The sequence below is a fragment of the Pseudorasbora parva genome, chromosome 14 (genome assembly GCF_024679245.1).
Source record: "Pseudorasbora parva isolate DD20220531a chromosome 14, ASM2467924v1, whole genome shotgun sequence".
Lineage (NCBI taxonomy): Eukaryota > Metazoa > Chordata > Actinopteri > Cypriniformes > Gobionidae > Pseudorasbora > Pseudorasbora parva.
This window is the reverse complement of record NC_090185.1, coordinates 22,858,142-22,873,924: the sequence shown is the minus strand read 5'-3', so window position 1 is coordinate 22,873,924 and position 15,783 is coordinate 22,858,142. Positions and strand designations below refer to the sequence as shown.

General features: G+C 41.4%; 1 protein-coding gene and 1 pseudogene across 1 annotated transcript; both read right to left on the bottom strand.

Moving 5' to 3' along the window:
• Positions 1-1,559: 1,559 nt before the first annotated feature.
• Positions 1,560-2,579, bottom strand: LOC137039761 (granzyme B(G,H)-like; annotated as a pseudogene).
• A 2,011-nt stretch (positions 2,580-4,590) lies between these two features.
• LOC137040373 (granzyme B(G,H)-like) lies at positions 4,591-8,118 on the bottom strand. The gene is made up of 5 exons (XM_067415907.1): positions 8,082-8,118; positions 5,810-5,960; positions 5,552-5,690; positions 4,910-5,158; positions 4,591-4,824 (listed from the first exon to the last, which is right to left on the bottom strand). Exons 1-5 carry the CDS (start codon positions 8,101-8,103, stop codon positions 4,678-4,680), a joined length of 708 nt encoding a protein of 235 aa, XP_067272008.1. The 5' UTR covers positions 8,104-8,118; the 3' UTR covers positions 4,591-4,677.
• Between the last annotated feature and the right edge of the window lie 7,665 nt (positions 8,119-15,783).

The window sequence follows — 15,783 nt, the reverse complement described above, 5'->3', positions numbered from 1 at the left end:
CATCTTATTTTTTTGTACCCTTGTCTCATGAAGGAGCCACGGATCATAGAAGACCTCTGCACTGCAGTTGAAAGACTGTGAAACAACCAAAAGTATTTAAAGGTTTAGTGGAAGAGCGGAGATTTCTGAAATTTGAAAGTGGAAGACTAGGAAAAAGCCCTCCACTTTCACAGGCTGAATGGTTTACCGTCAGCTGGCCAAAGAGACAATTTGTCAATGTTTATAGAGGTTACATTTATTTTAGGTTTAATTTGTCATGTACCTGCTGTGCAATAACTTTCAACTTAGTTCAATTTATTCCCCTTGGTCTGAATGTGTATTTTTTTTTTTAAAGCAAACCACAGCTAGTATATGATGCCTTTGCTACTGAAAGGGATTATTAAGGGGACATTTTATAAAATTAAACAATTTCTGTGTGTTTTGGGGTTTTATTAATCTGAATCAGCTTGAATCATGCATTACAGTGTAGAATTATGTAATGTATATTATGTACTATGAAAAAAAGGTTTATTCTGAGATTGTGAAAAAAAGCTTGTGTAAAATATATATATATATATATTGTCATAAAAATAAATGTTCAAATGCTTTTTGTGTGTTAAGCTTTGTGTTCAGTTTATGTTATATAATATTTAAGACATATAAATAAAAAATAATAATAACAACTTTTTACTTTAAAAACGTTACAATATTTTTTATTTAAATTATTTTATTTTGTATTGTTATCCAGTATCATTTATTTTAAAACATATTTATATGATTTAACTATGAGTGAGTATATCTATCTAGCCTATTTATCATCTCTCTATCTATCTTCAATTAGAACTTATTAATTAAATGCTTGACATTATTAACATCATTTAAACTTTGGGGTTGAAACGCTCCAAATGGAGCAAAGTATAGGAAGATAAATCAGCTCCGCCCACTTCCGGCAGGAGACTGTGGCGTCGCTGTTGTCATCCTCAGACTGTTGTGAGTGACGTATATGGGTTCTGAGGTTCTTCAGTTAGACCTGTCTCCCATAGAGAGCTCGCGTATATATGGTTGCCAGATTGGACATGTTTAGGTACAACCGGAGCGTATAAGGTTTTTTTTTTTTACAGAAAAGTACTGTTTGGGGGATTTCATTACTGAAATCTGGCAACCGCGCGACCGCGAGCTCTTTCTCACATGCTGATGATCTGAAAACACCAGGTAAACAAGTAAGCTGCATGTTATCAATCTACATTTGAGATGTTTTGCTTAAAATTTAATTTAGTCAGTCTGTGTTATGTCAGGACAGTCAGGACTCAAGCCGCTTCACTGAACTGCTGTGAGCTGCTGAAATGAGACAATCAGAGCAGAGCTCCACATTAATATTCATGACTCTTCCAAATAAGGCAAAAACAGAGCATTACATCCTAGGGACAATTTAAATAGGGTTGTAAATGGACCTGTAAAACTGTATCTGGACAATTTTTTCTATATATTCCACAAAATAAGCCACATACCCTCTATGTAGATATCAGAGAACAATTTAACATACTGTTTCAAATCATTCTACGGCATGTTTAAATCCCCATCTACGCTGACTGATTTTTTACAGTCGTGTCTGCCTCCATTAGACGATTGCTCACTGGGCCATTAGTCGCCAGTCTTCCCCAGCCGGCAACAATGCAGCAAGTACCTGCTTTAATGTTTCTGTTCTTTGGTAAAGATATCAGTCTAACTTTGTTGTTTAGTTTGACTATGTTTTTGAGCTGTAATTTAGAAAAAAAAAAAAAACATTTTCAATAAACAAACTTTTATAAGACTGATGCTCATTGAATTATACAGTTGTATAACCTTGTTTTAGGTTAATACAGAAAGGCAATTTCCATAGAAATTATTTAAATTTCTTCAGTAATTTTTAAAGCAAGAAAATGCAATAGAGATAAGTGTTTTGTGCTACTGCATGATGTCATTCCGAAAAGGATTGGGTGGGCCTATATAGTATGGATGCGGGATGTAGGACTTCAATCCGATGCAATATGAACACTTGCTGTTCCTTAAGTCATGAGCACCAACAACAACCGTCAGAAAATCTCTTCTGTTGAAAGAGCATATTGGAAATGTGAATATATATCATACAATACTGTATGGTTGCACTGCAGTCTTTATAATTCAATTTTAAGTTAACATTACAGTTTACACTGAACAAGCTCTTACCGGTTCCATCAATGAGCAGCCGTCAAGACCAACTTATCAGAAATCAGGAATCCACCACAGATATGTCACCCTTTCATTTGAACAAAAACCATCTAAGTTTTTTCAGTGGGGTTTGGCTTCTGTGCCGTTCACTATACCCACATTTACATGAGCTGAGAGAGAGAGAGAGAGAGAGACAGAGAGACAGAGAGAGAGAGAGAGAGAGAGAGAGAGAGAGAGAGAGAGAGAGAGAGAGAGAGAGAGAGAGAGAGAGAGAGAGAGAGAGAGAGTGCTGCCAGTCAAGTTATTTATGGCATACCTATTAAATATTGTTCAAAATAATTAATCTCACCAGTGAAGGTCAAGTGTGGCAGCAGAGAGGCCAGCAGGAGCAGAGAGATGATGATGATGGTCATGATGAAAGAAGATAAGTGAGTTCTCATGATACAACACTGTATAAATATAATGGGTGGAGACACTAAGCAGCCCAAAAGACACACACACACACACACTTTTTTTCTTACATTGAAGTGTCAGTTATGTAACAGTTACAAGTTTTTTTTTGTTATCTGCAACATTCATTTTCAAAATATTGTTCATATCGGATCGTTTATAATGCGCTCCTGACATAAATTAAGAAATTATTGTCACTGCAATATGTGGGTCATATATGTATTTAAAGTCCTCACTACGGGTAGGCATCATGGTGCATATTTCCACCTGGAATATGCTTCCCAGTATACCTTGGTAATTCCTGTGATAGGTGGAAGTCATTCGTCCGTGCTAGTCTTCCAACAGGGCACTCACGCTTACAGAGGGCACTGGAAAACAGCCGAGTGGTGTGATTAAATTGGGACCCCTTTTTGTCAGTCACTGACATTACACGGAGTGACTAAGCGAAAGGGAGCATCTCAGTTACGTATGTAACCCTCATTCCCTGAGGAGGGTATGGAGAAATAACGTCCCTCACATCCGCTGTACCGCTAGAATGGCCGAGAGTTCAGCCTTGGCTCCTCAGCAGGTATACATAATGCGATCATGCCAGCTTACTTCCTTATGTACCCACGTGGGTAGGCAAAGTTACGCATGGAAATCCCGCATGCCTGTGGCATTGGCACTGCCATTGGGCGTTTTCTAGATCTCGAGCATGATAGGCTTCTAAGCAAAACCCCCATTCGTCAGTCACTGACGTTTTTTACTGAAGGTTACATACGTATCCGAGATGTTTTCCATTCTTGACAAGCGGCCACATACACTGGCCCATCCGCATATACATGCAGGATTCACTCAAAAAATGTGATGAATGACAGTTATAAATATTCATGTCGAAATCAGGCTCATTAAAATGTCAGGAAAACACGATTCCTGGCTGCATGTCATTATCCATGGATCACTGAATCAGTGGTAAGTTGTAAGGAACACTATATCGAGCCCAACCTTTGGTTTAAACTGATAATCGTTTGATCTACTTGCGTTTTCCTCTATTAACTCCAGTAACGCAGCAGCTCTTCTGCCACCCTGCCCCAGCTGAGGGGGCGTGTTCCAGCGGGAAAGTGACATCGATGCATTCCCTCTATTCAAAATAAAGGCATAGTTTGATGACGCCAAGTTTGAGCACAGAGTCTTGGGACATGTGCTCTTCATGAATGTGATTATTAAAGTTACTGTAGTATGAAGCTGAGAATGACAGCCGGTGTTGTGAGAGCTGAGCAAGGCTGCTGGAACGTTTTTTGCGAAACACATGGCTCGCGAGCAGCGGAACTTTTTTTATGATGGGACACAGTCGCGGGCGCCATTTTTACTTTCCCGTCATGAGTATGAGGTAACGCAGCTCTGTTTATCATATTAGATACATTTAAGTGTGTTTAAAATTATATTATGATGTTACTCTGTGCGTTCACTCAGTGGCTGCTGTCACACTTGTTCACACTGCTAAGAGTAAAGTGTTTCTGCCAAATAAACCGGAAACCGAGGGTAACACAGATATGACGCAACTGACAGACAACTCCTTCAGACGCTCCAGCTCCTTGGTTCAAATAGCAATTTTATCACAATTTACATTTAGGTGGAAACATATGGGATATTGTAAAAACTCAACTGAAAAAAATATATAACACTGGCCTAGTGGTTCCATGAATATATTTTGTACATTTCCTACCGTAAATATATATATTTTTATTATTAGTAGTAGTAGTAGTAGTAATATACCTTGCTATGGATGTCTTTTGACAATTTTCTCAATATTTAGATTTTTTTGCATCCTCAGATTCCAAGTTTTCTCGAACAAATATTGTCCTATCCTAACAAACCATACATAAATGGAAAGCTTGTATAAATATCAATAAAAAAATTGCCTTGTGACTTGTTTCGTGGTCAAGGGTCATATTTGGTTGACAATAACAACACATTGACTATAATTGATGCTTGCCATGTGATATGTTTATTTAAAGAAGGTCTTTGGAAGTATCTGGAATATTTCTTCCATTCTTTGGTTACATGTATACACTTAACATTTCACATTTGTCTACGGATCCATCGAAGATATGGTGAAATCTTAGTATACCCATTTGGATGCTCAGCTGAATTGCATTCCCCTCTTAATACAAAAGATGTGATACCAACAGCAGTGTTTCCACAAACCAAAGGACCACCTCCATCTCCCTGTTAAGAAACACAGATCAACACGTCACCAGTGAAACCAGTTTGCACATTACCGTAACATTTATGAAAAATCTTTTGTACATACAAAGCAGGATCCACCGTAGCCATATGCACAGATCATCTTTGAGGCCAAGTAATTAGATCCCCAGCTAATCTTACACTGTGCCTGACTTTTTACAGTCGTGACTGCCACCCTTAGACGATTGCTCACTGGGCCATTAGTCTTGAGGTATCCCCAGCCGGCAACAATGCAGCGAGTACCTGCTTTAATGTTTCTGCTCCTTGGTAAAGATATCAGTCTAACTTTGTTGTTTAGTTTCACTCTTTTTTTTAGCTGTAATAAACAAAACAAAAAAAACTGCAATAAACAAACTTTATTAGATTGATGTTCATTGGATTATACAGTTGTTTTTTTTAGGATAATACAAGAAGCCGTAGTCCAAGAAAGCCAAGTTGAGTTTTTTTATTCTTTTATTTTTATTTCTCTCTTTATTTTCTGCTGTGTTTAACAATCACAAAAATGACCCCCTTATTGTTTCTACACAGAGTAAAACATTAATAAGGTAGGAAACAGACTCAAAGAGGCACTTGGCCTCTTTCTATAGAAATAATTTAAATCCGTTCAATCATTTTTAAAATAAGGAAATGCAATAGAGATTAGTGTTTTATGCTACTGTTTCCAGACCAGATATTATTTTGAACAACTAAATGTATTACAGGTTGTTACCTTCAAAAGCATGATGTCATTCCGAATAGGGTTGCGCATATAGTATGGATGCGGGATGTAGGACTTCACTCCGATGCGATTTAAACACTCGCTCTCCCTTAAGTCATGAGCACCAACAACAACCGTCAGAATACTTCTTCTGTTGAAAGAGCGTATTGGAAATGTGAATTTATGTCATGCAACACTGTATGGTTGCACTGCAGTTGTTAAAAGCCCATTTTAACTAAACATTACAGTTCACACTAAACAAGCTCTTACCGGTTCCAGCAATGAGCAGCCGTCAAGACAAACTGATCAGAAATCAGGAATCCACCACAGATATGATGCCCATTCACCTGAAGAGAAACCATGTAAGGTCTGGAGTGGGGTGTGGCTTCCCAGCCGTTCACTATACTCACATTCACATGAGCTGAGAGAGAGAGAGAGAGAGAGAGAGAGAGAGAGAGAGAGAGAGAGAGAGAGAGAGAGAGAGAGAGAGAGAGAGAGAGAGAGAGAGAGAGAATCTTTTTTATTTTACAATAAATATTATTGTAACAAATATTTTTAAATATTATTATATAAAATAATATTGTATCAAAACATAACCACTAACCCAAAACACCTTCTTAAAAAAAGAAAGAATTTATATTTATATATATATATATATATATATATATATATATATATATATATATATATATATATATATTTTATATATATATATATATATATATATATATATATATATATATATATATATATATATATATATATATATTTTATATATATATATATATATATATATATATATATATATATATATATATATATATATATATATATATATAAAATAAACACGAATAAACAAAAAATACAAAATACAAAATAAAGTAATACAAAACCACTTCCATTTTTATATCAGGCCAAAGCTTAATTGATAACCTTGCCCTTCACTGGGCTGACACAGTACCGCTTCTGTTCCACACCGCAAATAAAATGTCTCAATATCATTTACCATTTCATAATATGCAAACTCCAGCATCAAACGTCCCGTAATAACCCTTTTAACATACTCACTGGATCTACTCCACTTAAATTTAGAGTCCTGTTTTTCCTGGTTAACCAAATGGCCATTTTTGCTTTACTAAAAATAAAAATCAATAAAACTACTTTTTGTTTCTCTGAAGCACTATATTTAGGCCCAAATATAAATAACCCATTAGTAAACAAAAAACCTAACTTTTGACAAATATCTTTTAACAAACAAAAAAGTTCAGATGTGCTTTGTATCTGTTTGTAGCTATAGCTCAATGTACAATTCGTATTGCAATTCAATTGCTGTTATCCATTTATTGTGACTCTTTAAATGTCCAATTTTTGAAATGCCAGCCTTTATCAGATTGTTACGGAAAGTGTCTGTATTCAGTAGCTCAATAGACAAAAGTCCATTAAAAGGTTCTTCCAAAGTCCAAACGTTAACTCTTTCCACAGAAAAAAATCTGCCATACTTGCATCGCTGAAGCATAGAAAGATGTAAGTCCATTAAGGTCGATTTTCTTCACAAAACTGTCTGTCAAAACTCAAACGATCTGATCTTGGTGATAAAGGAGCCTTTGGACAGTCTTTAGACGAAAAGCTACATATCTGGATTTCAAATCAATTAGGCCTTGTCCCCCCCACATGAACTGGTAGATATAGCACTGCTTCTTTCACCCAGTGCATTCCGGACCAAACAACAAGAGCTCTCCACAAAAAAGAACAATGGTGCCCAACACATTAAGCCTGTGCCACAGGGTAGACGCAACTAAATTGTTAATCACCAGCACTCTTCCCCTATAGGATAGCTGAGGCAGCAACCATTTCCATCTAGACAACTTAGCACTTTATCCTTTACATTCTCCCAATTATTTTTTTTAAACTCATCACTTCTTAAATAAATCCCTAAAAATGTTAATCCTATTTTACCCCATTTTACATTTCCAGGAATACATGGTAAGACCTCTGTTGAATGTTCATTACACCACAAAGTTTCCGTTTTGCTCCAATTTAACTTTGCAGAAGATGCCTTCTCATACACATTAAGACACTTCTCAATTGCGTCTACATCATTTTGACTCTTAATGAATACAGTGATATCATCTGTATATGCCGTCAATTTCATTTCATTATGAACACTGTTTCCTACTAATAAACCACAGACATTTTTCCTAAATAAACACAACAAAGGTTCAACTGCTGTCCAGACAAATGACAACCCTGTTTTATTCCCCTTTTCAGTTGTATTAGTGGACTTAAACCTCCTCCAATTTTACTAAACATGAAGCATTAGTGTACAGTCTTAATCCACGAAAGAAAAACATCGCCACAACCAAACGCTTTTAGTGTTTTAAACAAATACTCATGATCAACACGATCAAAAACCTTCTCTTGATCTAATGATAGAAGACCTAAATTAATCCCATTTAATTTACAATAATCCAGTAAATCTCTCACTAGAAAAATGTTATCATAAATAGTTCTATCTGGAATTCCACCAGCAGACCATCAATACCTGGTGCACGCCCGGGTTTCATCTGTTGTACTGCTTCAGTCAGTTCTTGAAAAGAAACAACACTGTCCCAGTCTGCACGTTGTTTTCCATTAATTGTAGGTAGTTGATCTAACAAGTCCAAAGAGCTCTGTGCATCACACTCTTCAGCTCTAAAAAGTTCTGAATAAAAGTCTACAGCAAGTTTCCTTATCTTTTTGGGGTCAGATGTTTTAGAACCATCAGGAAATGTCAGACAATGCATTACACTCTGTTTTTTTTTTTTTTACTTTTTCAAGATTAAAAAAAATATGCAGTTGGTGCATCCATTTCCTGTACAGACAAAAAGCGTGACCTTATAAGTGCTCCCTTAGCTTGCACTTGTAGGAGAGAATTAAGAGTATTATTTTTCTCACACAAATTCTCAGCCATCACAGTATCTGGTTGCAGCACCTCAGATTTAATCTGTGTTATTTATTTTTCTATTTCACTGATTCTTTTCTTAATCTTTGTTGTAGAGAAAGAAGAAAACTGTTGACAAAATATTCTAATTTGTGTGTTTCCCAACTCCCACCACTGAATTAGGTTTTCATATTCCCCTTCGATAAAATCTTTCTCCTCTAACAACTGGACATTCGATTTCCAGTAAGGAATTTTACACTGGGTCTGTGACAGAGTTAGATTACAAGAAACGGAATGATGGTCTGAAAAACTACATGGTACAATGTTTCAAAGCTACAATCCTAATATTAGTCATCTTACAAACATAGATCCTAACCAATCTAGCTGCACTTATTCTCTCCTAAGAAATCTTTATCCAGGTGTATTGTTTAACTTTTAGATTCCTCTCTCGCCATACATCCAATAACTCATTTTGAATCAGAACATTTTTTAAACAACAGATGATTCAAAATCTGGTTCAGTATAATTTTTATCTAGAGTAAAGTCAACTGTACAATTCCAGTCCCCACCTATTATTAGAAAGTCATCTGAAATTATATTTTTCAAATATTCCCTCAGTTTTTTAAATAGAATTAGTCTATCTGCACTTCTATTTGGAGCATAAATATTAACAAATATTAAGTTATAACTATCTATCCTTAACAACAAGTTGTCCTTTTTCCAATTCTTCTTTTAATAAAATATCTACATTAAGGTAAGATGAAAAAAGTATGGCCACTCCAGCACTTAAATTTGTGCCATGACTTAAAGAGTAACTGCCCTCCCAACACAATCCCCAATCTACCTCATTGCTTTCATCACTGTGAGTTTCTTGTAAAAATGTTACATGTGAGTCTTTAAGTTTAAGAAACTCTGTTAATAACCCTCTTTTTTCTTTATTCCTCACACCATTTACATTTAAAGAACTAACTCTTAAAGTTTGCATGCTAATAGAGGGGAAAAGAAACAATAATGAAAAAAGACAGAGAAGGAAAAAGATAAGAGCAGCAACCATAGCCATGTGAACCTATTTGTTCTTTTTCTTTCCTTTTAAGCTTTTACGAACTACCTTAGCCATCTTTTTTGTTTCGATATAAAATCACAGCCAACACTTTTCTGAACACTCATAACTGACTTCAAGAATTTTCCTGCATCAGGAAAGAACTTCAAAACATCTACTTTCTGCCCTTTTGTCTGATCCAAAAAGATATTAATCTCTTGTGCAGTGCACAAATCTCCAGATGATTGACTCATCTCAAAATCAGAAACCTGTCACTATCACATCTGGATTCATCCACACACACATCATCAACACTCTCAACAGACTGTACACCACTTCCACTAGCCTTTTCCATATCATTATCATTACAGCATAACATACTCTGTTCAGCTCCATCTAAAACACCAAGCACTGTTGGAATAGAAGAAGCATTCACCTCCGCTCTTGACATTGACACCTCATCTGACTCCGCCTGTCTTTCTGAAACCTGCATGTTCTCAAGGAAACGTGTACATCCACTGTCCGTTGTACTTTTATCCTGAAACTCCTCACATGTTGTCTCATTTTGCGATTTTTTTCTTTCTTTCTTTTTTTCGGTTAAACAAACTTTTCTCTTACAAGCCTTTTTTCGATTTTATCACCAGTTGTTTCGGGATCTGACTGATTTCGTGTTTCATTGTTTTCAGACTCTTCACTATTCTCCTCATTTTGTTTTCTATGAGGACAAAATAATTTCTTGTGACCCAAGTCACCACATTCAAAAAATCGCATACTTTCAGTTGTAGTGAAAATCATGAAGGGGCTCTCACCGTGTTGCATACGGTAAGATACTTCTAAATTCTTGGTCGGTGCGTTTAAGAACGTGAAAACCTGCCTGCGAAAAGACATTACGTGCTTCAGTGCTTCATTTTTGCAGCTGAACTGTTTTAATTGAACTCGCAAATTTTCCTAAGTGACTCAGTTCCTTTGTGATCGTTTCATTTGTTATGAACGGGAGAGCGTTCGAGATTATGACACGCATTGCAGGTGAACGCAAAGGTGACACCTGCACAAAAGTTTCCGCTATTTCAATTCCACTCTCTACAAGCACGTTCACAAACTTTTCCTCTTTCAAAAACACAATAACTCCCTTATTCATTCTAGACGCTGAAATCATCTTTTCATGGCCAACAACATTGCCCATAGCCATAAGTACATCTTCCACCGTACAACCTTGATCAGGAAAACATTTGCATCCATTTCCAATGGAGAAACCCGACGTTCCCTCATTAGAAAGTGATGCCATGCTTAACTTCCTCAAAGGGAAGCTACCAAGTTTTAATCTTACCAATTCGCTATTAAATCCTTAACTAAGGTGAGAAAAAAATCCATGAAATATGATTAAAGGGAAAAAAAAGTTAAAGATCGATCAATCAAACAACTCTCACACTCCTCACCACACCAAACACACGCATGCGCGCGCGCGAGAGAGAGAGAGAGAGAGAGAGAGAGAGAGAGAGAGAGAGAGAGAGAGAGAGAGAGAGAGAGAGAGAGAGAGCTTTCAGTCAACTTATTTAAGGCAGACATTGCTGCAAAAAACCTGTAATATGAATGGAGTGAACTTCATTGATAACTTCAATCTCTTCTGGAGTCAGAGACAACTGTTTACATCAAATGGCCTCCATCCAAACAAACTTGGTGCAAGAATGCTAAAGGACAATATTTATTTTTCCCTTCATCATCCTTCAGCTGTGTTTTAACCCACTCAACCTGATACAGAGTATGGATGACCACAGGACTTCATTTCAGCTCCTGAATGGACATTCGGTTGACACATCCCACAAGGACAATGATAACACCACGCAGCCACAACAATTGCTCGTGGACACACTCTCAGCTGAGCCCTGCCCACAGAGCTCACCACAGACATACTGTGATGGATTAGAACTGCTCCAAGATTCAGCACCCAAAGATGACTTTCTTGAAAATGGACAGCAAAGCCAGGACAACATACTTCAGCTTCCGATAACACCAGAGCAACAACCCCTCTCACCGGACATGTCATTCCTCTCTCCAGCATCCCTGCATCTGGGCTTCTCAGAGAAAATGGAGGAACTGATTTTTGTTGGAACTAGACTATCACACTCGATTGCTGCGAGCCCCCAGATATCAACCAAAAAGCGTTAAGCCCCACAACCACCAAAGCCTGTGGGCCCAGCTCCCCCTCCTCCTGTGAGATTTCTTCAGTCACAAGGCCAGGGCCCACACCCTCCTCCATCTGTTGTAGGTGAACCAAAAACAATTGATTCCAGCTCTCAGTGATGTGTTTTGGGTCCCCGCTATGATAACAGTAACTTTATCAAATGTTTACAAAACAAGTGGGAACCCAGTTTGCCTGCCTCTTTCTCTATCTCTGTTCTGTTACGTGAAAGAAAGTCTAAGGCCTTCTCAGGCCGTTTAACAAACCAATATAATCTGCTGCCGGTCACTTGTCAAACTAAGACTAATGTGGGTGAAAAAATTAATACTGTTAAGTTAGCACTTTTAAACATCTGTTCACTTAAGAACAAATCATTTCTAGTCAGCGACTTAATAACCACAAACAACCTTGATTTTTTGCTTCTAAATGAAACATGGTTAGAAGAAAACGTCTCAGGTTACGTATGTAACCCTAGTTCCCTGAGGGAACGAGACGCTGCGTCGAAACGCTGTGAGAACGCCTCTGCGTTAATGCGTCGTGAAGCGCCTGTAGAACCATTCCATCGGAAAAAGATCGATCGTCGCCGACGTGATGACGTCGCCGACGTGATGACGTCATCAACCGGAGACTATAAAAGGTCCGCGAACACAAACAGGAACTAGCTTCTGATAAAGCCTGAAGTAAGTGATCACGGACACGCCGGGAGTATGGCAGAGCGACGCAGCGTCTCGTTCCCTCAGGGAACTAGGGTTACATACGTAACCTGAGACGTTCCCTTTCGGGGAACTCGAGCTGCGTCGAAACGCTGTGAGAACGCTTATACCCACATCGCCATAGGACCAAGTGTCTCGTATGTGTGAAGCCGAAGCGCACACGGTTACGAGAGTACCTGTGCCCCAACTGTAGATGCCAGGTCTAGTTCATAGAACCTGACAAAAGTTAAAGGAGACGACCATCCGGCCTCGTTTACAAATATCGTGGAGGGACGCCCCCGACAAAAGTGCTTAAGAAGCAGCCATACCCCTGGTTGAATGCGTCCGGACAGCCAGTGGAGACTGCTGCCCGGCCGCCTCATAAGCAAGTGAGATGGCCTCGACCACTCACTTGCTCATCCTCTGCTTAGATACTGGGGCCCCTTCTTAGGGGGCCCGAAACAGACAAACAGCTGATCAGTTTTCCTCCACAGTCTTTTGGCAGCTCTGTGGACATAGTATCTAGTGCTCTAACAGGGCACAGCAGATTAATCCTGGTCTGACGTCGTGAAAGGAGGAGGACAGAATGCTTGAAGAGTAATGGGGCCCCGTGGGCTCGTAGGAACCTTGGGGACATAACCCGGCCTGGGATGAGAAATCCCCGGCGCAAACTCTAGACATGAGGGCCCTACAGACAGGGACTGAATATCTCTTATTCTTTTGAGAGATGAAATAGCCAAAAGGAATATAGTCCTGAGGTGAGGAACTTATCCGACACCTCCTACAAGGGTTCAAACGGAGGCTCGGACAAGCCCCGCAAAACACAGGCTAAGTCCCATGCTGGGACCCTCGAGTGCATAACAGGCCTCAACCTTAAAGTGCCACGGAGGAAACGTGTAATCAGAGGGTGTCTTCCCAAGACACTCCACCCAAAGGGACGTGGACGGCACCCAAGGCCGCCACGTACGCCTCTATTGTGGAGGGGGTCAACCCTGCCGAGAACCTTGCCTGCAGAAACTCCAGCACTGTACCAACCGGGCAGTTAACTGGGTCCCACTGGCGTTCTCTGCACCATGCTGAGAAAAGTTTCCCTTTCAGAGCGTACAGTTTCCTCGTGGACGGAGCTCTGGAGTGAAGGATGGTCTCTACGACCTCGGCCGAGAGACCTTCCTCTATGAGCCTAGCCCCCTCAGAGGCCAGGCCCACAGTTTCCACATCTCTGGGCGTGGGTGCAGGAATCTCCCGCCCGCCTGAGAGAGTAGATCCCTCCTGGTCGGAATCTCCATCGGAGAGCCTTCCAGGAAAGATATCAGGTCCGAAAACCATACTCGGGTCGGCCAGTACGGAGCCACTAGGAGTACCTGGGCCCCGTCCCGGCGTACCCTCTCCAGAACTCCTGGAAGCAAGACAATCGGGGGGAAGGCGTACAGAGGTAGCCTCGGCCACCCCTGTACCATGGCATCCAACCCCAGCGGGGCTGGATGGGTCAGAGAAACCACTGCGGGCAGTGAGAACTCTGCGCCGAAGCAAATAGCTCCCATATACCTTCCATAGGAGCTCCACCACTTCTGGGTGGAGTCTCCATTCCCCGGGCCTCGGCCCCTGCCTCGACAGGCTGTCTGCTTCCTGATTCAGGACCCCCGGGATATATACTGCTCTGACTGACAGCAATTTCCCTTGGGCCCACAGGAGGATCCGATGTGCCAATTGTCCAACGGACGGGACCTCAGACCCCCCTGGTGATTTATATAAACGACCACCGATGTGTTGTCTGCACATGGTGGCCCCTTGAGGTCGGGCAGGAACTGTTTCAATGCAAGAAACACTGCGAGCATCTCTAGCCGATTTACGTGCCAGTGCCGCTGATGTTCCTGCCATAGACCCTGGGATGAGCGACCACTCATGGTCGCCCCCCCAGCCCGTGAGAGAGGCATCTGTCGTTAGCGTTACGCGACGAACATGAGCCCCCAACACGGGACCCTGAGCGGGTTTTTCCACATGACCAGAGCACGTAGGCATCGCCGCGTGACTTTGATCATGCGGAGCGGATTTCCCCTCGGGGAGAACCCTTTTGTTTTGAGCCACCACTGCAGTGGCCTCATGTACAGTAGGCCAAAAGATATCACGTTGGACGCTGCTGCCATGAGACCTAACAGTTTCTGGAACCGTTTCACAGTGACGGCTCGGCCTAGCTACTGTTCTTTGGCGGCTGCCAGGATCGATGCTATGCGTGTTGGCGATAATTGCGCCCGCATAATTACCGAGTCCCAGTTCACACCTAGAAAAGTGGTTCTCTGAGCCGGAGAGAGCACACTCTTCTTGGCGTTCAGCCTCAACCCCAGCTTCGACATATGGGCGAGAACAGCATCTCGATGCTGAACCGCCATCTGCTCTGTATTCGCTAGAATCAGCCAGTCGTCGATATAGTTCAGTATGCGGATGCCCTGTAGACGCAGCGGCGCCAGAGCTGCATCCACACACTTGGTGAACGTGCGGGGTGACAGTGCTAGACCGAAGGGAAGTACACGATATTGGTATGCCTCTCCCCCGAAGGCAAACCTCAGGAACTTCCTGTGATGTGGAAGGATGGAGACATGAAAATACGCATCTTTGAGGTCTATGGTGACAAACCAATCCTCCGATTTGACCTGCGCTACAATCTGTCTGAGTGTAAGCATCTTGAATTTGAGCTTGGCCACCGAGCGATTCAATAGCCGCAGATCTAATATCGGGCGTAAGCCCCCATCCTTCTTCGGCACGATGAAGTAACGGCTATAAAAGCCAGACTCCCTGCTGGGAGGGGGAACCCTCTCTATAGCCCCTTTTTGCAGGAGTGTCTCTACTTCCTGTGCCATTACCAGAGCCTGCTCCGGGCCCACCTCTGTAGGTAGGACACCGCAGAAAGGAGGTGGCCGACTTCTGAACTGAATGGCGTACCCCTTTTCTATTATCTGCAGGACCCACTGAGATATATTCGATAGACGTTTCCACTCGTCTAGAAATCTACTAAGGGAACCAGCCTCTCGAGGCTGGCCTCTGGTGTATTTTGAGCAACAAGCACAGTGCCCTGAAGCGGCGGACCGGCAGGGAACGACTGACTTGACTGCTCGGGAGCCCCCCGAAGGGGAAGCGGACCACCCTCGAGTGGCCCGCGGGGACCGTCTGCGCCCCGGCATTGCGGCGGGGTTGGCAGCGCGGCCCCCAGAGGGCGCTGCAGGACAACGGGTACCGTAGGCAGAGGTAAACACCGTTTCCCTTCGGAGGGGACTACCCTCAGCGTCCTTTTGTTTCCCCTGCCCTCCGAGGAGGGGGCGGACCACCCTCAGGTGGCCCGCGGAGACCCTCTGCGCCCCGACATTGCGGCGGGGTTGGCAGCGCGGCCCCTTGAGGATACCGAAGGAAGACGGGTACCGT